We start from the raw sequence: 23,315 nt of genomic DNA on the forward strand, positions 1-23,315 counted from the left end.
TATGATATGGATTAATTATATATAAACTATCATGCAATGACCACATTTTGGTTACACTATTTAAGAAAGGAATACATAAAGTCGTAAATAACGAGGAAAATATTGAAAATTTCATTTATTGTAAATTACATTTTGATGCTTTGATATGTGCATATACAGAGTAGCCATATCTGTTCATTGTGAAATCACAAATTATTACAACAATCACTTTCATGCAGAACTATTCATGAGGATTGCAAATGCAGTGTGCCTCATGTGTCCACACACCACAAGCTCAAATTTCAGAATGCTTCTCAATGAGTTCTTCATTAATGTAGTGAAACCAGAGGTTAATGTGGCAGATTATGATAACAATGTATGTCCCTTTGGACTAAATCATAATTCTGAATGCCTCACAAAATTCAAAACAGTTTCAACAGTAGAGGTAGAAAAAATTATATCAAAAGTAAAAAACAAAAATTCTGCAGGTTGGGATGGAATACCAGCAAAATTCCTTAAATTTGTGTGTAAAATAATAGGATACCCACTATCTAAAATAATAAACCAATCCTTTGAACAAGGAAGCTTCCCAGAGGTGCTGAAGTATGCAGAAGTAAAGCCATTGCTCCAAAAAGGGTCAAGAGAGGATATTGGGAATTATCGTCCCATCTCCCTCCTTCCAGTCCTATCAAAAATCTTTGAAAATGCTGCTGCTATGCAGATTCGAAATTTTATGGAGAAATATGATATTATTATGGAAACCAATTTGGTTTCCAGCGTGGCAAAAGTACTATTGATGCAATTAACAAATTTATCGACAAGATCAGTGCATCATTAGACAACCAAAGTTGCAGGAATGCTTTGTGATCTCACAAAAGCCTTTGACTCTGTAAATCATGCACTGCTCATCTATAAGCTTGACAAGTATGGGATCAAGGGTAATGTTCTAAATTGGCTTACTTCATACTCATTAAATAGGAAACAAAGAGTTATTGTCTCATCAAATGCAGCAAATTACTATTCAAAATGGAAAACAGTAGCCCTAGGCGTCCCTCAAGGCTCCATTCTAGGACCTATTTTGTTTTTGTTCAATGTTAATGATTTACCGAACAATATAAATGCTCCATCGATTTTATTTGCAGATGACAGATCTGTATTAATTGAAAACCAGGAGCCAGAAAACATCCCTCTCTACATAACAAACACAATGAACAAACTAGAAACATGGTTCCAACTGAATGGATTAAGATTGAACATCCCCAAAACCCACATAGTCCAATTCATAACAAAACAGTCAAAGCCCCAAGAAATTAAAATAACTCATAAAAATCAGGATATAGAAGAAGTGGATTCTGTGAAGTTTTTAGGGTTAAACCTAGATAAAAATTTAAATTGGAATAAACATGGTCCGCAGCTCATGGTCGTGCGGTAGCGTTCTCGCTTCTGGCGCCTGGGTTCCCGGGTTCGATTCCCGGCGGGGACAGGGATTTTCTCTGCCTCATGATGACTGGATGTTGTGTGATGTCCTTAGGTTAGTTAGGTTTAAGTAGTTCTAAGTTCTAGGGGACTGATGACCATAGCTGTTAAGTCCCATAGTGCTCAGAGCCATTTGAACTATTTGAATAAACATGTTGACTACCTGTTAAACAAATTATGTAGCTTTGCATTTGCTATGCAAATACTAGCTGATGCAACAGACATGAATACAAGGAAAAATGCATACCACAGCTACTTTCATTCAGTTGTAAGGTATGGTATTATATTTCGGGGAAATTCAAGCAATATATTGCGCATACTAAAGTTACAGAAAAGAATAATAAGGAACATGTGTACTACCCATCCAAGGATATCCTGTCGCCCACTATTTGAAAAACAACAGTTATTAACAGTTCCCTCCTTATACATCTATGATATTATAATCTTTCTACATAGCAATTTAGAGTTAGTGGAGAAAAACTGTTTCAATCACATGTATAACACGATAAACAAAGACAATTTTATGCTTCCCACTCATTGCCTAAACCTATATGTGCAGTCTCCTTCCGCTTGGCGTTCGATACAGTTCCCCACAGTCGTTTAATGAACAAAGTAAGAGTATATGGACTATCAGACCAATTGTGTGATTGGATTGAGGAGTTCCTAGATAACAGAACGCAGCATGTCATTCTCAATGGAGAGAAGTCTTCCGAAGTAAGAGTGATTTCAGGTGTGCCGCAGGGGAGTGTCATAGGACCGTTGCTATTCACAATATACATAAATGACCTGGTGGATGACATCGGAAGTTCACTGAGGCTTTTTGCAGATGATGCTGTGGTGTACCAATTGGTTGTAACAATCGAAAATTGTACTGAAATGCAGGAGGATCTGCAACGAACTGACGCATGGTGCAGGGAATGGCAATTGAATCTCAATGTAGACAAGTGTAATGTGCTGCGAATACATAGAAAGATAGATCCGTTATCATTTAGCTACAAAATCGAAGGTCAGCAACTGAAAGCAGTTAATTCCATAAATTATCTGGGAGTACGCATTAGGAGTGATTTAAAATGGAATGATCATATAAAGTTGATTGTCGGTAAAGCAGATGCCAGACTGAGATTCATTGGAAGAATCCTAAGGAAATGCAATCTGAAAACAAAGGAAGTAGGTTACAGTACGCTTGTTCGCCCACTGCTTGAATACTGCTCAGCAGTGTGGGATCCGTACCAGATAGGGTTGATAGAAAAGATAGAGAAGATCCAACGGAGAGCAGCGCGCTTCGTTACAGGATCATTTAGTAATCGCGAAAGTGTTACAGAGATGATAGATAAACTCCAGTGGAAGACTCTGCAGGAGAGACGCTCAGTAGCTCGGTACGGGCTTTTGTTAAAGTTTCGAGAACATACCTTCACCGAAGAGTCAAGCAGTATATTGCTCCCTCCTACGTACATCTCGCGAAGAGACCATGAGGATAAAATCAGAGAGATTAGAGCCCACACAGAAGCATACCGACAATCCTTCTTTCCATGAACAATACGAGACTGGAATAGAAGGGAGAACCGATAGAGGTACTCAAGGTACCCTCTGCCACACACCGTCAGGTGGCTTGTGGAGTATGGATGTAGATGTAGTATATGGCAATGAAAATTCATAACAAGCTAAAAGGAAAGAATGTTCTGAGTATGAACCTAGAGACACTGAAAACAAAGCTTTATGATATACTTGTCAAACGCTGCTACTACACTGTTGAGGAGTTCATGAAGGATGAACTGAACATTTGTGCAGGATAAATTTACATATAGTCTTGAGTGTAAATGTAGCTGTCCTTCACAAAAGGGAAAAAAGAAAAATAAAAGTTTATATTAATGTTAAAATTATTTGTACCAATTAGACCTAAGTTGTGTTATCCATTTTTTTGATGTGTCTCCTGTACACTAATCATATGATTAGAAATTGTATGGTTCAAATGGCTCTGAGCACTATGCGACTTAACTTCTGAGGTCATCAGTCACCTAGAACTTAGAACTAATTAAACCTAACTAACCCAAGGACATCACACACATCCATGCCCGAGGCAGGATTCGAACCTGCAATCATAGGGGTCGCTCGGTTCCAGACTGTAGCGCCTAGAACCGCACGGCCACTCCGGCTGGCTAGAAACTGTATGTTATGAGACAAATAAAACAGTATTCACTAATGACCGCTACACAAAAATGCATGGTTTGCTGAACTAATTCAATATCGAAAACAGGAAAATCAAATGATATATTTATAAGTTATCCTCATGCCTTTTGTCTTTTCAACCATGGCAATCATTAATTGAAATCTTATTGTTTCAGTTATTTCTCTGGCTATCGAGCCAATGAAATCCACGTGGTTGTCAATGGCAGATTTGGCAGCAGCTTGTTGGTGAGCCTGTTTCAAATATATTTTTTGTGCAATCAGTCTGACTACAGCCATGTAACAATCACGAAACCTCTTCCTGTTTCTCCTAATCAGGAGTCTGCTGGGTAGGAGGTGGTGGTGGTGGTGGTTCTACTGGTACTGTTGCTGGTTCTGCAATTTGTTTAACAATGCACACTGGATTCAGTATATGTAAATCCAGTCTACAGCACTCCTCCACAAAGTGTTACGGAGACTGCTGCATTTTTCTACTTTGTGAATGCAAAGACTCACTGCTTGCGTGCAAATTGCAGAACATACTGAAATTTATTGCAGTACTATAACTGAATGAAATGCTTAACATCGCAATAAAACAGCTAAGTATACTGAAGTTTTGTAAAGAATGTAAGCAGTAGTTCCCCAATCAGGGGTAGCTTTTATGAAAATTTCTAAAATTTAATTCAAACTTTTTGCCACAGAATTTTAATTGGACATGCACAGTGTATAAGGCCTATAAAATTCAGTTTTTGCCTTAAGTAAATAGTTGGCTAACTTACCCATTTACTTTCATCATTGTTCACTGCTAAGGACTGTCCACCTAGGCACTGGTAGAAAATGGACTGCCAAGATCAGTAATTTATCATAGTATCAGAGCTAGTTTGTACATCTACAAAATTGTAAGTTCATATTAACCACAATAAAATTCTGGTGGGGAAACTACATTTCAATCCATTGGTCATTGAAGATTATGTATTTCCAAAAATAATCAGAAGTGAAAATCCACTATAATATTACCTATTTTCTGTATATGCATCACACAGTACTATTAAGTCCAACATTATCACAAGGCTGTGCTATAATTTTGAAAAATAACATATTAGAAAATATATGATTTTGTAGTTACATCGTTCAGCCCACTGGCACTCATCTTTGATGACCTCACTTTCGTGTGTTCAACACTGTATTGACACCACAAACCAAGCATTTTTGTGTAGCAATCCTTGCTTGTAGCGTTTGGATGAATGAGGCACACACAATTTGCAGTCCTTGTGAGTGGTTCTGTGCAATAGTGTTTATTATATTATTTTGTTCTATTTACTACGTATAGACACAGTTCCTTCCTGTAGACACATATCAAAAAGCATCAGTTGCTTCCTCGGTCCACTATGGTGCCATTGTTTTGTATACAATGTGTACACAATGAAAGACAACAGGATGAAAGTGAATAGTGACGAAAGCATCCTGGTCAGGGTTTCAAGGTGTGGTGTCAGAAGTTGAAACATCTCACAATTGCCCACGGCAGGCAGCACTCAAAGCATTTTACGAGCAAAATAGCACTGGGTCTATCAAAGAAAACATGCAGAGTTCCCAGCAAGGAAGCAGCCTAGCAGACAACAGAGCTTACTTGGCAGCCATCACGTGAGCCAGGAAAAAAACTTACAGCAAATCTTACTCTGTGTGAGATTACTCTTGCAAAGAATGCAACCATAAAAATATATTATCACCTCTCTCGAGGATTAAAAACACTGGCAGATAATGAAAGTTTTAAGAACAAATTTAAATCCTTATTACTTCACAACTCCTATTCCATGAATAAAGTTGTCTCAAAGTTGCCCCATAGGGCACAGGCACCACGAGCCACCCCTCAGCTCGGTCATCGGCAGGTGCAGCTGGCATAGGCTACCCACTAAAAGATCCTATTGCACACTTACTGAGTAAACATAAACCATTTGGCCAACACAGCACGTGGGCCTCAGCTGGTGCAGAAATGTCACGCAAGCTATGGCCCAACAGCCTTACTGCCAGAGCGTCAACTATTTGCCCATCTGTGCCTATGAGTATCCGGCTACTACCCAGCAAGCACATGAACTGGAAAAACCTATTGTAGATAAATTTCTGAGCTAAGCTGTATGTATGTGTTTGGGTTGCATTTATCAAATTTTGTTGTAAATTAAGAGTAATAACAAAATAGTTATATAAATGGACAGCATGTATCCATATTTTCACAGGGTAAATGTATCTTATTTGTGAAACAACTGATATGTTTCACATCTTGGTGAGTTGATGTGAACACGATCCATGAAACGCAGTAAAAAACTAAACTAGCACCCCGGTAAGCCACTATCAATATGGTGGTGCAACATAACAAGGACGTAATCAGTGAAAGGTTCTATAACCAAGATAACATGAACATAATTTGTTACAGCAGTAATGCTGCGCTAGTATTAGTCTTAGTTGTAGGAAAGGGGAATATTGTTAAAATTCAGTAAAGGCGCCGTTGGGCAATAAGGTCTGGGGCTGCCGGCACTGTGTGGTAATAGTCGGCAGCCAGTAGGCCAGACAGAGTAAACATGGCGCAGAGCTGCGGCGGCGTATTGCATGTATGATTTGTTTGGAGTGGTGCAACAGCGAGGCAGGGAACTGCAGCATTGCTTTACGTTATTGTGATTTATGAGGTGAGGCAGTAGGCCAGAGTCGGGAGTGGCGATGTGTAAGTGGCTGATGTACGGGAATTTACCCCTGCCATAGTTTCTGTCTCTCTCTGACACTACGTCAGAAGTGAGGGGAGAAGGAGGATAAATAGTCAGGCGCTTTTAGCTTGAGAGGGTGTGTGCCTGGTCAGTCGAGAGTCGGTTAGGACCCGTGCTGGTCTACGCTTATAGGGGCCAGGCTGGCAAAGATGTTGTAAATATTCTGTGTAAACCTATACCTTGTTTCTATGTACTTGTTTGGGCTGTATTCCACCTCCAGGGACACAACACCAGGCAGGACGGAATGGCAGCCAGGTACTGGGAGACAGCATGATCTGCCTAAAGGAGGGCAGTGACAGACAGCAGTCTGCAGCGGGTCCAGGACAGGCCACGTTCACTTCCCTCCTGGCATACCAGAGTCCGGGCGAGACATATACTGGGGGGGGGGGGGGGAGGCCGTCAGCGCTGCAGCGGCGCCAGGGACGGCAGCGTATGTTGCCATCCGGCAAGCACCACTAGCGGCAAGTTGCGGCACAGCATCCACGAGGCTCCAGACCTGTCCTGGGAACAGCAGCGGCCTGAAGGCCCCGGGTGACCTGTACAACCACCTTCGACCCATGATCGGACAGAGCAGGCTAAACGGGGTGGAGGGCACTGGGGACCAGGGACTGTAACAGTCTCCTGAATCGTGGGCAGCTATGTGATGTAAGACGCGACGAATCGGCGGGCAGCAACCAGGCAGAGCGTGGCAGACTCCCAGCTGAGCGGCCTTGATGACAGAGCAGCGGCGTCACAGCATACCAGGCGTTGCTGAGCCGGCTGGACTTGTGGAAAAGTGCTGCGGGCGACACGCTGACACTACGCTGCACCCATCGAAGTACTGTAAATTATGTGAATAAAGCAATGCTTCCGAATACCACTATATCACTCTGCACTGCCCCTTGACGCTATTGAACTTGCTCAGCCTCCTGAGAAGAAATGGCACAATGGGGCCCAGCTTCAGCTCGGCCATCTGCAGTCCCTGGTTCGACCATCGACACCCGCAACAGAAAGTACCATAAAATTTCATATTGATACACTGTGCTAATGGTGTAAATAATATTTTGTACAATGCACATTACATGCTGAGTAAAATATAACACAAAAGACAAAGTGTGTGTATATAGGATCCAGTGAAAAAGCATGTCTCTCCATTTAAAAAAGAGCAGGAGTAAATATGAAATATAGTTTCATAAGTGGAGACTGTCACAGAATACATTTACCTTGGACAGCTTGTAAATATGCTCACAGACATAAGACCAAGAATCTTTGTATACAACAAACTGCTCTGTCAAGCATTTAGGTGACATTCAGTTATCTTTAAGGTCAAATATGGCAGTAAAACTGATAGTTTTTGTTCAATGTGCTCTCTCCTTGTTGACTCCCAGCTGTGAGAGCTGGACACTTTGTGAATATACAGGATGAAAATGATAACTGCATAGCGAAGCATGAAAAGCTCTATGTTGGGATTGACCCAAAAAATGGCATCAGCTCAGTTACTGATGTCAAAGACATACTGAAGAGAACAGCCATTAAGAAATGGCAATGGGGGAGAAATGGCAATGGGCCAGCCATGTTGCCAGAAGAAATGATCACCAATGGACCCAGACCTGTGGAAGATTGTTAGAGTTAACTGGCTGAAATTTGCCCAAGACTGTTGCTCACTAAAGAAGAAGTTACAGACATACCTGAGTTCAGTGCTTGGAGTGGGCAAACCATTTAATGGGGCAAATAGATGATGATGATGATGATGATGATGATGATGATGATGATGCTCCTTACTACTTCTCATGTATGCTAATTACCACACACTAGACGTAACAAACGTAGTCACAAGTATAAGCATCACCACTTTTCTTCCCATTTTTGTCAACAGGAATACGACTGCAATACGAGGAACAGATTAACATGGATAAGATTGGAATGCAATTACTCACATTCTTGCTGAAGTAGTCATCTCGATATTCAGCTATACTGAGTCACAAGAACCACAGAAAATCTAATTCACGATGCCAGAACAGCATTTCAACTACTAGCTTGACTAGGTCGGTCAGTCACCGGTCAGTTAGTTGGTAGGTTAGTTGTCGGTCAGTTAGTCGATCTCTCTCTTTCTCTTTCTCTCTCTCTCTCTCTCTCTCCCTGTGTGTGTGTGTGTGTGTGTGTGTGTGTGTGTGTGTGCGCGCGCGCGCGCGCGCGCACATTTGTTGTTGTTGTTGTTCTATATGTAGGTACTAGAAACATACAGTACAGTATTGCAATGGACAGGTCACATTCAAACATTCCTCTGCATATACCCTATAGTGTTGCATATTGCACGTGGTATGGCTCACAGGCTGTGGCAGTCTGCTGTATGCCTTACAGCTTGTGCAGTATACAATGGATATGTGCATTGGGACACAAATAAAACATTGATTGGCGACTCCATGGAGTGCTGTGTGCACAACAACCATATATGTTAAACTAAAAGGGAGGTCAGCGTTGGCCATAATATTGATGTTTTATCAATATTACGGCCAAAGCTGACCTTCCTATTAAATAAAATATTTATTTCCAAAAGATGGAATTTTTCTTATCTATATGATAAAGCATAATTGAAGTAACAGCTGAGGAGAAACGGCTGCAAACATTAACAGTATCATCTTCACTCTGTTTTCCAAGCATGACTTGCCATTATTGTAGGGTACTAGAATATAAAACAAAAATACTGACTATGCAATTGTACACCTATTACAGTAAACCCTCAATTATCCGTGGGTGGATTATACACTTTGCAGATTATCCTGGCCTATTTCTCCCACTATTTTGCTGCTGAAAATTTTCCTTTAACCCAGGAGTTGTTGTGAGTGAGCAGTAATCTCACATTACTACAAGAGTGTAGCAAACAATGTACTGCTTCAACACTTCAAGACCTGAACTATATTTTGTTTCAAAGTAGTGTAAGGCAATGTGAAATAGGATTGTACAGTATTCATTGTAAGTACCGAATTTTCACATATACTATAATGATTAAAGTAGAAATTATTATAAACATTAACGAATTTAATTACGATAATGTAATTAATTTTTATTTTCAAACAACCCTAATATATTATGGTGTACTTTAACTTCGCATTATCTGTTGAATTTGATTATCCATGGTCTTTAGGTCCCCAATTACTGCGGATAATCGTGAGTTTACTTTAATTCCAAAACATAAAAAAATACTTCTCCATCATGGAACTTGTTATCTTCTTGTATTACAACACTGTATGTACATTTTTGCCAACATACATTAAATATGCAGTAACAAAATGTTTGACCTTTGCCAGTGAACTGAATTTTCCCCACACTACATGTTTCAGAAGATAACTTCAGGTGTGTTTAGGTGAAATATTTACATTTTTCCCAGTAATGCATAGCTGAGATACGTAATATTAACAACATATCAGTACCACAAGGCACGACACTCCATGAAACATGCTCATTTAAAAGACCCATCATAATGTGGCCAGAAAAATAGGCCGTGGAAGGTAGCTAATAAAAAGAGATCACACAAAAAGACACAACTGTGCCATTTTCTTAAATATTTAGTACTTACCTAAATTGTAAGCAGTCAACTGGTACACCATATTTTTCAAGAAAATAGAATACTTCAGCTTTGAGTACTTTATCTTCTTCATTTATATTAAGCACAGGTATATAGTGTTTGGTTTCTTGCAACACAGCACTAAGGCCCTGTCTTATATACGCATACACTAGTGAGCACACTGCAGAATCAACATCACAAGTTTCATTGCCCAGAACTATAGTTACTTCCTCATTCATCTCAAAGTTTTCATGCTGGAACAAAGAAACAGGTATATTTAATGACTGTAGCACTTAATGATAGCATTTACTAATAATGGAAATGGCAATAAGGTTGGGAGGGGGGAGAGACAGAGAGAGAGAGAGAGAGAGAGAGAGAGAGGTGTGCAGTCCCCATACATTTTATATAAAATAACCAAAAGATCTCATTTTGTATTATGTAAGTTTTTCAATTCATTTTCACATGGGCAACAGGATATTAGATACAAGCTTCTGATTCAACTTTTGTATATGAGTATGTGTGTCAATGAAAAGTGAACAGGTATTGTATGAGAATGAAGATGGCTAGTGATAAAGTGATTCTGACACAGTTCTGATTGAAATGGCACAGCAGCTAGAAACATACTTTCAAAATGGCAATGACCACGCGATCATTCAATCATTATTAATATCAGCTGATAGAAGACTGTGAAAGTATCCACAGGCAAGAAGACATGTCACATCCACATCTCACTGTTAAGGAACATTGCTAGTTGCTAATGGTACTACTGACAGTATAATATATTTCTGTGGTAGTCAGGCACAGCCTATATTGGACATTGATACAAATAAGGGTCTACAGAAAACATCTAATATGTATGCTCCCATGCTGGCCAATGGGCTTCATTTAAGAACACAGTACAAATGAGAACACTGTGAATGGACTATAAAAAAGAGTGAAAGATAACTGTATATCAGGTGAGCCACTACCCCCTCTTTCACAATGTCAATAGTTGAATCAAGAAGGCCCATTATTTCACAAGAATTGCTGCCACATACATTCAACTCCCTGTCTACCACTCAATGCATATGCTAAAGGATGAATGGTTATCGTCTTTCCTTCCATCTGTATTCCATCTAAGACTTTCCAGTATAATACAGAGTTAACAGTTTGATATGAACAGATAGCTGGTCATGTCAATAGAAAGCAATGGAGTTCCCACTCAGTTTTGATCTAAATAACAAGTGAACTTGTTACATGCTTGTACTGCAATGTTGTGGGCATGTTTTTGCCAACATATGTTAAGTATTCTGAACATGATGGGTCCATAGTAGAACCTGTAGATTCAAAATTTTATGCATGGTATAGCACCTTAAACACAAATACTTTGAAATAAAGAAACAATGGTTGGAAATTAATATTTCAGACGTTACAAGGTCTTCAATGAGCACTGAATGTGAGGCACAATTTAAAAATGTATGTGTCATAACAAACATGTGCCTGCTACAGCAATGTTGGTCACGATACTTCGGGAAAGGGAGGAAAAATAAGTTTTTGATGTGTCTATAGTGAAGTTTAACAGTATTTACAGTTCATGACTGATTGACAAGCTAAGCGCATTACTCATTACAGGAACTTGCCGACAAGCATTTAAAGCTGTGGCGCAGCTTATTTGAAACTTGAGACAGATTAAACTGGCGTGTTGGACTGGGTCTCAAATGTGGGACCTTTGTCTTTCACATTAAGTACTCGACCGGCTGAGATACCCAAGCACAACTCACAACCCACCCTCAGAGGTTTGCCATGAAAGGCAAAGGTTACAGGTTCAGGGTTCGAGTCCCAGTCTGGCACACAATTTTAATCTGACAAGAAGTTTATGATGCTCTCATTGTTTGATTAGAATGGGAGATTCTGTGCCACAGACAACAAGATCATTGGGTTTCATTCCTATGGGGTTCTGTGAAGTCATAAGTATGAAATCCCAGTAGAAACTTCAGAGGATCTGGTTAGTAGCATCCTAGCTGTCTGCCTCATAGCATAAATGTTTTAACTGGTTCCCTCAGCAACATGGAGCAATCAAAGCTGTTGGAGATCGACCTTTATTTGCAGCCCTCACCACCAGTGGCACCGCGACATGCAAGTTGTCACCACAAGCAATGCTATGGGAAGAAGCCGCACTGGAGCGCACACTGCATCATCCGGTGGAGCCCTGCGACCTCCAACCAGCTATAACCGTGCCCCACAGCTCTGAGAACTCATTCTCTCATGTGCTCACTTGATGAAACTTTCACTTGACTGGTCACTGTCAGGGGACTATATTGGCTTTGACTCCGGATTATGCATGGCCCGTTACTTTCTATTTACGTAGTTCTGAACTTACATGTGATTGTATTAACTGTGTGCCTCCACCATATCAGGGAATTTCACCCAATAAATTGTGCTCATAACTGCAGATTTCAACAGTAGTGACGAGTATTTTTAAATTTGGAGTGCATTGATATATTAGGCAATATGGACCCGGAATTTATGAAGCACCTACCAACAGCAACAGCAGTTGACCTTACTACACCAGCAAGTAACAAGGTTGCCCTCACCAAAGACACTGCTTCCTTCATTTCTGGATAGCGTTGATGACTGGGAAACATAATTACAGCACCTCAACTATCACTTCACTGGTTAAGTTAACCAATTCAGATTGAAAATGACCATTTTTTTTCATGGTCTTCACATAGTGTGTTGGGGTTTCACCATTAGTTGTCCCCCCCCCCTCCCACACACACACACACACACACACACACACACACACATGAAAAAGACCGATTGATTATCTTTTGCTGAGCTTTGTAACCTTTGTCAGATCATTGTGAGTGTCAATTCCATGTAGTGTATGCTAGACAGGAATTTTACAGGTAAACAGCAGTCAGAATCCTGTAAAGACTATCACTGACCTCTGGGGTCTTAGTTCTGCTTTTGTGTGCTCAGAAGAAAATGTCGCACATCTTATGCTGACTGAATGATTCCTCCAAGATTAACCCAATAAGCAAGTGCGTGCATAGGCTTTATGGCTTATAGATACTTCCCTGTACAAGGTATTTAAAAAAGCCTAGGCTTTCGAATTTACACAGGGAACAGACAACCAGTGGGATGCTCAGTCAGCAATGTCTGCCGTCACCACAGGTATGGCAGTAAACACTTCCCATAAGCACAGGAAATCTAATGTGTCGTCAGACCACTCATGTAAACATGCTATGCTGCACCACTGTGCTTCTCCTCAGCACAACAGGCTAGGCGCATACAAACGGTGCAGCGAGATTTCGCGCATTTCCAAACATTCTTTCTCTCTCACAGTTCAGTTTCCAAGAATTTTCAGAGTTCTCCATCCAAACAGAACTTCAATCAGTGTCATTTATTCGCTTGCCCGGCACTCTCTCTCCCGCTGCCCACATTTATCAGCTACCTTTTTTTCATGTGGAATTAAAGGCCACATTAATAGTGTGTATCAGTTGCCCATCACACAGTAGCATACGCACAATGTGGGGTCTCGTTCTACAATTTCCGCGTTTGATGGATCCCGTCAATGTTCCATGAAGTAGTGTACTGTATAGAAATACTGTCTCATCCATAAACTGGTAAACCTGTCGAATTGTTATTAATGCTACATGTGGCTGGTTTCAATCCCCTGTCAGGTGGATACTGGTCCATCTTCTTCCCTCAGAATGTTGGCGGTCTCTGTCAGTCAACAGATGAGGTCGGCCTGTACCCTTCACGTTTCCACTTCACTATCACATTGGAAACAGTTGACCTAGGGATGTTTAGGAGTGTGGAAATTTCGCATACAGACGTATGACACAAGTAACACCCAATCACCTGACCACGTTATAAGTCCCTGAGCTCCGTGGAGCGCCCCATTCTGCTCTCTCATGATGTCTAATGACTACTCAGGTCGCTGATATGGAGTACCTGGCATTAGGTGGCAGCACAATGCACCTAATATGAAAAACTTATGTTTTTGGGGTGTCCGGATAGTTTTGATCACATAGTGTAGCAGTGGCCAGTATGTTTTCGTTTGTATGTTCCAGTTGTAGATGTTGCATGTTTTTTTGTAATATGCTGCTCATTATTTGTGAATGTTGGTATTCATCATGTTGTTTACTATACTACAGTGACTGTACAAAAATATGGTAACACTGCAAGAAATGCATTCTTGAACATAAATGTACTTGTTAGCCAAGCCTGGAGGTTGCACTGTTGTACAAGAGCATGGTAAAAAGTAAAGCCTTCAAATTTTTTATTCTGTTCTCAATATCAATAAAAAGTTTGTTTTATATAAAAAAACCTTAAGGGTTATCACATAAAAAATCTGTAGGCATTACTTTCTGGCACACTCATATTTCACCATGAATGACATACGTGGAATGTCTTCAATACAATGCCAGTGTCAAGTCATGGTCAGAACACTCTTCTGTACAGTTCTTAGATCATGATGCTGGAGCTAAGTGCATTTAAACATACATGAATTGTTGATACTCATAAGGTGGGTACTTCAGTAACCAAGAAATTTGTCATCCACTAAGTCAAACCACAGACGAACGTGTGTGCTGAGTGATAATAATGGACAATAATTGAAGATGATTCTGACAAAAAATAACAGGGTGACAGCTGCAAAAGTCACAGCAGAACTGAATGTTGCACTCATAAATCCTGCCAGCAGTAAAACAACATGAAGGGAGCTCCATAAGCAGGGAACTGCAATGAGAGCTGGAATTATAAAACCACTCATCAGTGATGCAAATGCCCATAACAGGAAAACACGGTGCTGAGATCATAAAACCCGGACTATACAGAATAGGAAGAATGTCATTTGGTCCACTCTATGAATAGGGGACGACTGCTTCCTATCGATACTGCAAAACCAGTGCAAATAAGAGTTAACATTTGCTCAGATAGCCATGTGTGTTAAAGCACCGCTTCTGGGACAGGGTAATGTGCTAACTCTGGAACAAACGGGCCTGGCGGATTGACAAGGATTGATGTACCAGTCCTCCTGGATGAGGTTTTTAGACAATATGTGAAAACCAAAGTGCCACTGCAGTTAGATGATTTCACAAATTCTGAAAACTTTCACATGCTGTTACATGAATAGACAGTTGGGGTACACACACTCCATCCCAGGGAGTAACAATGTTGCGACAGGAAAGGCACCCGCCACCCTTAGAATCAACCATATCAAATCCATTAATTACTATGACGACCCTGTACTGATGCGACTCATTTCACACTGTTACCAATTTCTGGCCAAGTTTACATCCCAAGAGTGAAAGATTTTTATTGGGGGGAGGGGAGAACGGTGACGATTTTGGCAGCCATAGCCATACTGCAATATTTCATGAGCCCTATGAATACAGATTACTGCAAAGGATTATGTGAACATTTTAGCAGATCAGGTTCATCACATTCTACAATGTTTGTTCTCCAAAACGACAAGACCCCTGTTCAAACAGCTCACATCATCCAAGACTGGTTTTGAGAGCATGAGGATGAATTGTTGCTTCTCCCCTGGCCACCACAGTCTCCAGCTCTCAAATTATTGAGCCTTTGCGGTCTACTTTGTAGAGAAGGGTGTGTTATCACCATCTACCTCCATCGTTACTTGAACTTGCCACTAGTTTGCAGGAGAATGGTGTAACAGTCCCTTGAAACCCATAAAGGATCTGTATTTATCCATTCTGAGATGATGGAAAGCAGTTTTCAATGTCAATGGTTTTCCTACACTGTAATAGGCGTGGTAATATATTGTATTTGTGGTGTTTACGTATTTTTGTACATCACTGTAGGTCAGGCAGAGGTGGTAATCCACTGAGAAGAATGATGCTATGCATGTATAGAAATTTTTTGTGCAGGGGTGTGGTGACAGACTGAACTGTATCATAGCCTGAATTCTCAGTTAAATTGGAAGTTGATAGCTAGGTTGCGAGTTGATGCAGAGAATGAATGCAGAAGGGCACTTTTTTTATACACGCAGTGTGTTCTATACTTACATTTATATCACTGATCATAACCACTGTTATCCTGCAGCACTAAGATATTTTCAAGTTTTTAATATGTTTTAAGTTGTTAATAACAAGAACATTCATGTCCCAAACTCCTATATTTCTGTGAAAGTTCTGTTAGTTTGCACTATTTTACAAGAGCTACTTCTTTTAAGGTTTAAATGGTGTGAAATGGAAACCACAGAGAAAATAAAAAATACTTTATTTGCAACATTTAACTACAGCTTCCAGCTATTTCTCTATCGAGTCACTGATTCTCTGTTCTGGTCTGTAGCTCAATATATGTGCCAAAATGCTGTCCTCATAGCAAGCAGTTCATGTGAGCAAACAGATGAAAATTGGACGAATCCAACTCTGGGGTGTATGGTGGGTTATCAAACACTTCCCATCGAAAACGCTGCAGGAGCACCTTTGTTGAAGCTGCAATGTGCAGCTGAGCATTGCCAGGAAAAAAAACAATGCCTGATGACAACATTCCTCTTCGCTTGTTCTGAATTGCTCTTCACAGACGATTTTCTGGAATTGCCTGATCCCCTCGCTGAAGGAGTTCATCGGTTGACACTCACTTCCTTCCCTGACAGGCCTCATGATGAATGTTTGCACATCCTACTTCAAAGTCGTGCACCGTTGTCACATATTCCCGCCATGCATGACTGTTACACCATATGAGCTGCATGAAAACAGGAATGTCTCAGCATGAAGAAATATAACGACAGCATGCACGTCTCACTTGGTGGGAGGCACTATCGTTCTATACACCTTTCTATGCTGACTGTGCACTCAGAACTGAAAAGAGCTAAGTGACATGATCGTCAGACATATTAGAGACACTGCACAACTTATCTAGACAAAGATTGACTTGGTGATCTGCGGGTGGGTGTACACATCTCTTGTAAGGTGCAACAACACAGAAATCAGACCACAAGCATTAAACGCATTGGAAACCTTGATTATTAGAGGCAGTTCAGTAACTCAAGACACAGAAATGCACGAAAGAACAACTGTATGGAAAATTTATGCCTCAGTCTGCATATCTGGATATGAGGTGAGAAAGAGATCTTTATGTCAACAAACTGTGGCAGTCTCCGACACTTTCAGGAAGTTCTATAGCCACATCCTTTGAATGGATGATGACAGGCTGACCAAATTATTTCTATCTTGTCATCTCAGTGACAGTTAAGAACTACTGGTTGCTTGAAACTGAAAAAGTTCGTCAAATAACTGGCATCACAAATGACATGTAACACAACAGATTTGCGTCCAAAATAACTGGCATCACAGATGACATGTAACACAACAGATCTGCATCCAAGACATTTGTCAAGAAACACACACTCAGAAGTGGGACCAGACAAATGTCAACAGAAGAATGGATGTGATTTTGTGGGGAGAAAAAGAAGAAGAAAGCAAACACATCAGCTAAATAAGTTCAGTTGCATTCCTCAGTTGAACATAAACATGTGAAACAATAAAAATGACCCAATGGAACTTGGATCAGGTTATATATAGTGTGTTCAAAATGTAAGAGGAATTTTGTAATTCTGTGTAATTTACTGGTCCAGTCTGAGCAATTTTTTGTTGTTGTATACGTAAACATGGCTAAAAAGTATCTGTAAAGTGTTAGCCACACTGTTCTGTTGTCAACTGTCAAAAATGTTACTTGTGTTTCAGTAGCACTGAAAATTATTTCTTCTGTATAAAATGGATTAGAGTATTTGAATTAAAAATTGCTGTAAGAACAGAATAAAGTACAGCAAACCTTTTAATTTAACCTAGACCCTCAAGGTAAACTATTGCCAGTCAAACAATTCCCAGAAGTTTCATCACCAGAAGTTGGCTTGCCATGGGAGAGGTGTTTGCATGTAGTCCCTGAGCACTACACTGTGCACCACAATCTTCAGTCAGACAGAAATTGATGAATACATAAAATGACAAATATGTTAACTGTAGAGCTGCTCGGAAGTTCAATTCTGAAAGGAGGAGGAGGAGGAGGAGGAGGAGATCAGTGTTTAGCGTCCTGTCGAAAATGAGGTCATTAGAGACAGAGCATAAGCTTGGATTAGGGAAGGATTGGGAAGGAAATCGGCTGTACCCTTTCAAAGGAACCATCCCGTCATTTGCCTGAAGCGATTTAGGGAAATCACAGAAAACCTAAATCCGAATGGCCACATGCAGGTTCTAACCATTGGCCTTCCAAATGTGAGTCCAGTGTGCTAACCACTGCACCACTTCACTCAGTTCAATTCTAAAAGAATGCCAAAATTGTTTGACACTATTGAGAGGTCAGTGTCAAATCTTTCATGTGCTTTCTATGATATATTTAGGAAATGTAGCATCATCTTCAAACAACGAAGCATCACTGACAACTGAAAAATGTAATAGGTTGTTAGTACACTCTATATTGTAGAACATTAGAAAAAGGGATTAACTGAAGTCTTCAACACTGTTTCACTGACTCTGATCCAAACTGCCACCTTTCAATCTAATCTTGGTCTCAGACTGCACTGCAGATCAGCATATCAACACAACTAAGATTTAGTTCTCACTTTTGTTAGCTTCACCAACGGGCAAACCAAACTGTCACTTTTCAACCTGATCTATACAATGGGCTACACTACAGATCAGTCTGTCACCATAATGTGCATCCCAAAAATAATACTGTCAGTGTTCTGCTCTCTTCCCATTTGCATATGTAGGGTGTAACATGCCACATAAACCTTACAGCACAGGACGAAGCCAAGATCCACTATGGGTAGCTTCAGTTGAGCCAGAAAAAGTGCTCGGGAAACTAAACCCGCTAAGAAACAGTTTTTCCCCCCTATTTAACTATTTTGACAATTGTTCTCAAGAAATAAATGTAGAAACAAAAGTCTGACTTTTAGCTACATCATTTTGTCACATGATTGTCACAGCACTTACGAGTGTGCAACAGCAATTTATTCACAGATGTTCATCACACCTTATTGTGTTCAGTTATAGTAACACTTTTAAGTGTAGCGTGTCAACTAAATGGATATTTACACCAACAAGATTTTGCATTAGTGTGTGATAATGTTGCCCACACCTCCCCACACCACATCCTCCTCCTCTTCAAAACGTTGCCTGTAGTGACAAAATGACCTGTAGCATAGCCACCAAGTGAGGCAGTGCAGTGGTTAGCACACTGGACTCTCATTCGGGAGGACAGCAGTTCAAAATCACATCCGGCCAGCCAGATTTAAGTTTACTGTGATTTTCCTAATTTGCTCCAGGCAAATGTCAGGATGTTTCCTTCGAAAGAGCACACTGATTTCCTTCTCCATCTTCAAGAGAATCAGAGCTTTTTCTCCATCTCCAATAACCTCGATATCAACGGGATGTTAGACCCAAACTTCCTTGTGATATAGCTCAAGGTCTAGGTTAGGTTGGAAGGAAAAAACGTGGTGCCGAGTAGTAAAAAAAATTGTGGTAATAATTTCATATATGGCTTAGCATGGGTTCTACATCCACTTAAATATTTAACACATTTTTGCTGTCAATAATAAACTGCAATGTAAATACCAAAAATATGTGCACACAATAGAATTTGGGTGTATATTATAAACATATATTATGTGTCAACAATGAAGTTTGCAAAGGGTGGAGGAGTGGCAAGTGCTATGTACCTAATTAGATGTTTTATATCATTAGCAGAAGCAACTTACTTTTATCTGAGTGGATGATTTGACGCCTAAACACTTTGATTAAAAGAACCTTGTGACTCCCAACAAGAAGCAGTGTTGTCATATAATCTTATATCTTCTAATGCAGTGATGTTGCCTTTTCAGTGTGTATATGTAATGGATTGCAAAATATAATTTTCTATTTTTTTTTCAAAGCCTTGCCAAATGACAAAAGAAAAAATTATCATCACACTAAATAATTATAATGTTAATTATGCAGAAAACAATACCATAGTACGAGAAAATTTTAGAAATTTATTTATGTGACATTATAAACCGGTATCTTAAGTTCCTTGAAGATTTTTTATGTACATCTAAGACAATATAAACACAATTCCAGTCCTACAGGGGCGTTCTGTCAACCGTAGGGTCAGTGATGTTCACTTTCACATAATCAGCAATGCGCAGCCACTTCAATCAATTCAGCAGCAAGGTAAAAACTGTCAATACAATGAACGTAACACCTCTGGTATTTTATTGCAACTTTTACTAATCAGAACGGTGTGCCATGTTCGAGTCACCACTTCTGATATAGTCAAACTTATATTTCAAAGATTACTGACGTTATTACGCTAGTTTGTGCTACGTACGTAAATGTTTAAATGGAGCCAGACATGTCTGAAAAATGTAAATTGTATCATTTACGACTTGTAGCTTTGTGCCTCAAAGTCACGAACATCCACCCCAACACCTACGAAATACGACCCATTTCAAACACACCGCGCCACAATGACGTCACACAACGCATTTACTTCACGGGTCAAAGCAGATCGGTGGTATGAGACGCTTCCCTTGACCCCACTAAATTTAACTTTACGTAGGCATATCACAATCTGAAATTCTGACAGGTTAACAAGTGATCAACAATAACGTTAAACGCACGACGCGCTATGCTCGTTTACTACAACTGAATTACATAAAATTTTATTTCATAGATACCAATAATACGGAAAGATTTCGCTCATACGTTAAATTGCTCCAACGCTAACAAGTAATACATCCAAAATTCTTATTTTCTATCGCCTATTCAGTGATTTATTTTGTTACACATATTTCTCGAACTGCACTTTCAGAAGCAACAGAGAAACAAAAGCAATTGTTTCCAAAACATAATGAAATGATACTCTATAATTAAGATAAATAAAAACTCGTACAGATAATGTTCACTATCGGATATAGCCAAATCTGCTCACCACTCTTCTTATTCAGAACCAGGTATTTTTTATTTATTTAGCATCCTTGTGTCTCAGTATCATAAAATGATATAGGATTGTCGCACCTTACATAGGTAATATTGTATGAAACAATACACAGACATAATATACTAAATCAGAAAAATAAATGAATACAATTCTTCCAACTAGCACTTCAGGTTACGACGATGTACGAAAAAAGCTGCACTATTTGGAATGCTTATGATTTAAATAAAATATTTATCTAATGTAAGAGCTTACTGCCGCGTTTTTTAGGTACTGCCATTCCATTTTTTCTACTGTGTGTACATAAATATGTATGCAAAACGCAAACGTCGTCTACATCCAAGTTACCGCCAAAATTCTTGTTAGTGTTAGCTTAGTTAGTTGCAAGGCATTTCCTATCAAAGACATCAGACTCACTCGATTCGTAAACTCATAACGATCTACCTGCGCAGACATATACGCAAAAGTCGGTGCATATTGTAAATTTGGTATGTGCCCACTACACAAGTTCCAATATACTGTTCGCCCGCTATCTGCCGTGTAGAAAAAAATTCAGTGCCATTACAGTTTATTTCATTTTTATGATATGCTAAAAGCAAGTCTCGAACATAAGTCTAGTTTAAAGACAGCCAAGCGGAAGCTTATCACTGAATGAATCAGCTAATAGCGTTAGACACAGTCCAAGGGCGACTTACAGATAAGAGAGAAATATTGGAGTATATTGAAAATTTTTATGATAACCTGCACAGTAAAGTTCATAATGATATCTTAATGCTAGATGACTGGACGCCTCGGTTTCTCAAATACCAGAAATACTTCCCTCAGAAGTCAAACATAGCAATCATAGTACCCAAGAAAGGAAGAACAAAAGATATAAAGAACTCTCAGCCTCCTGTCCCTACTGTACAAAGTTTTTACTAGAATTTTGATTACGAGATAGAGCACTACACTTAATCTGGCCCAATCCATTGAGTAAGCAAGCTTCCAACTTGGGTTCAGTACAACCGATCATATCCTCACTCTGCACCAAAACTGTTAGTAGAACAAATGAGCACCATCTACCTCTTTGTCTTCCCTTCATAAATTTCGAAAAGGCATTCGATTCAATCAGTCACCCAGCTGTGTTTGAGACTCTAACAGCAAGGAATAGAAAAGACCTATATTACAGTTTATGGAGAAGAAATAAAAACTTTTAGGTTCGCCGATGACATTGTAATTCTGTCAGAGACAGCAAAGGACTTGGAAGAGCAGTTGAACGGAATGGACAGTGTCTTGAAAGGAGGATATAAGATGAACATCAACAAAAGCAAAACGAGGATAATGGAATGTAGTCGAATTAAGTCGGGTGATGCTGAGGGAATTAGATTAGAAAATGAGACACTTAAAGTAGTAAAAGAGTTTTGCTATTTGGGGAGCAAAATAACTGATGATGGTCGAAGTAGAGAAGATATAAAATGTAGACTGTCAATGGCAAGGAAAGCGTTTCTGAAGAAGAGAAATGTGTTAACATCGAGGAAGTCAGGAAGTCATTTCTGAAAGTATCTGTATGGAGTGGAGCCATGTATGGAAGTGAAACATGGACGATAAATAGTTTGGACAAGAAGAGAATAGAAGCTTTCGAAATGTGGTGTTACAGAAGAATGCTGAAGATTAGATGGGTAGATCACATAACTAATGAGGAGGTATTAAAAAGAATTGGGGAGAAGAGGAGTTTGTGGCACAACTTGACGAGAAGAAGAGACCGGTTGGTATGACATGTTCTGAGGCATCAAGGGATCACAAATTTAGCATTGGAGGGCAGCGTGGAGGGTAAAATCGTAGAGGGAGACCGAGAGATGAATACACTAAGCAGATTCAGAAGGATGTAGGTTGCAGTAGGTACTGGGAGATGAAGAAACTTGCGCAGGATAGGGTGGCATGGAGAGCTGCATCAAACCAGTCTCAGGACTGAAGACCACAACAACAACAATATTACAGTTTTATACAACGTATACGAAACGTCAACAGCGTTTGTAAATTTACTTGAAGAAACCAATGATTTTTCAGTAGATAAAGGAGATTCTATACTTCCAGAAATCCTCGAAAAAACGACGAAAACAAAGGGAATCCAAATTCCGGGGAAGAGATTAAACAACTTGAGGATCGCTCATGATTTTGTTATATTTGCAGATAGTACAAAAGAACTTCAAAAACTGGTTAGTGAACTTGCATAAGTCTGCTCTGAAGCTGGCCTAAATGGACACAAGAGGGCAGTATACCTGTTGGAAGTATGCAACTTCAAAGAATCACAAAATATGTCTATCTGAGTCAACTACTAAATATGAAAGAAGACCTAAAACCAGAAAAATTTCCTCGTATTAAATCAGACTGGCAAGCTTATGGTAGATACTCATCAGTTTTGAAGTCCAAGATGTCGGCCAAGCTGAAGAAGACAGTCTTTCACGAATGCATACTTCCACTAATGATTGTGA

At 39.7% G+C, this 23,315-nt stretch overlaps 1 protein-coding gene across 3 annotated transcripts in view; it reads right to left on the bottom strand.

The window, feature by feature from the left end:
• LOC124721952 (exopolyphosphatase PRUNE1-like) overlaps positions 1 to 21,206 on the bottom strand; it is a 146,179-nt gene extending 124,973 nt beyond the window's left edge. For 2 of the 3 annotated variants that reach the window (XM_047247117.1, XM_047247116.1), the window contains exons 1-2: positions 21,100 to 21,206; positions 9,928 to 10,169 (exon numbers count right to left, since the gene is read on the bottom strand). In XM_047247117.1, the coding sequence (XP_047103073.1) occupies positions 9,928 to 10,169; positions 21,100 to 21,129 (272 nt within the window). In that variant the 5' untranslated portion in view covers positions 21,130 to 21,206. Of the gene's footprint in view, positions 1 to 9,927; positions 10,170 to 19,627; positions 19,708 to 21,099 lie in introns of those variants that run through there. The other variant, XM_047247118.1, reaches the window with a different exon arrangement.
• Between the last annotated feature and the right edge of the window lie 2,109 nt (positions 21,207 to 23,315).

The sequence above is a fragment of the Schistocerca piceifrons genome, chromosome X (genome assembly GCF_021461385.2).
Source record: "Schistocerca piceifrons isolate TAMUIC-IGC-003096 chromosome X, iqSchPice1.1, whole genome shotgun sequence".
Taxonomy (NCBI): domain Eukaryota; kingdom Metazoa; phylum Arthropoda; class Insecta; order Orthoptera; family Acrididae; genus Schistocerca; species Schistocerca piceifrons.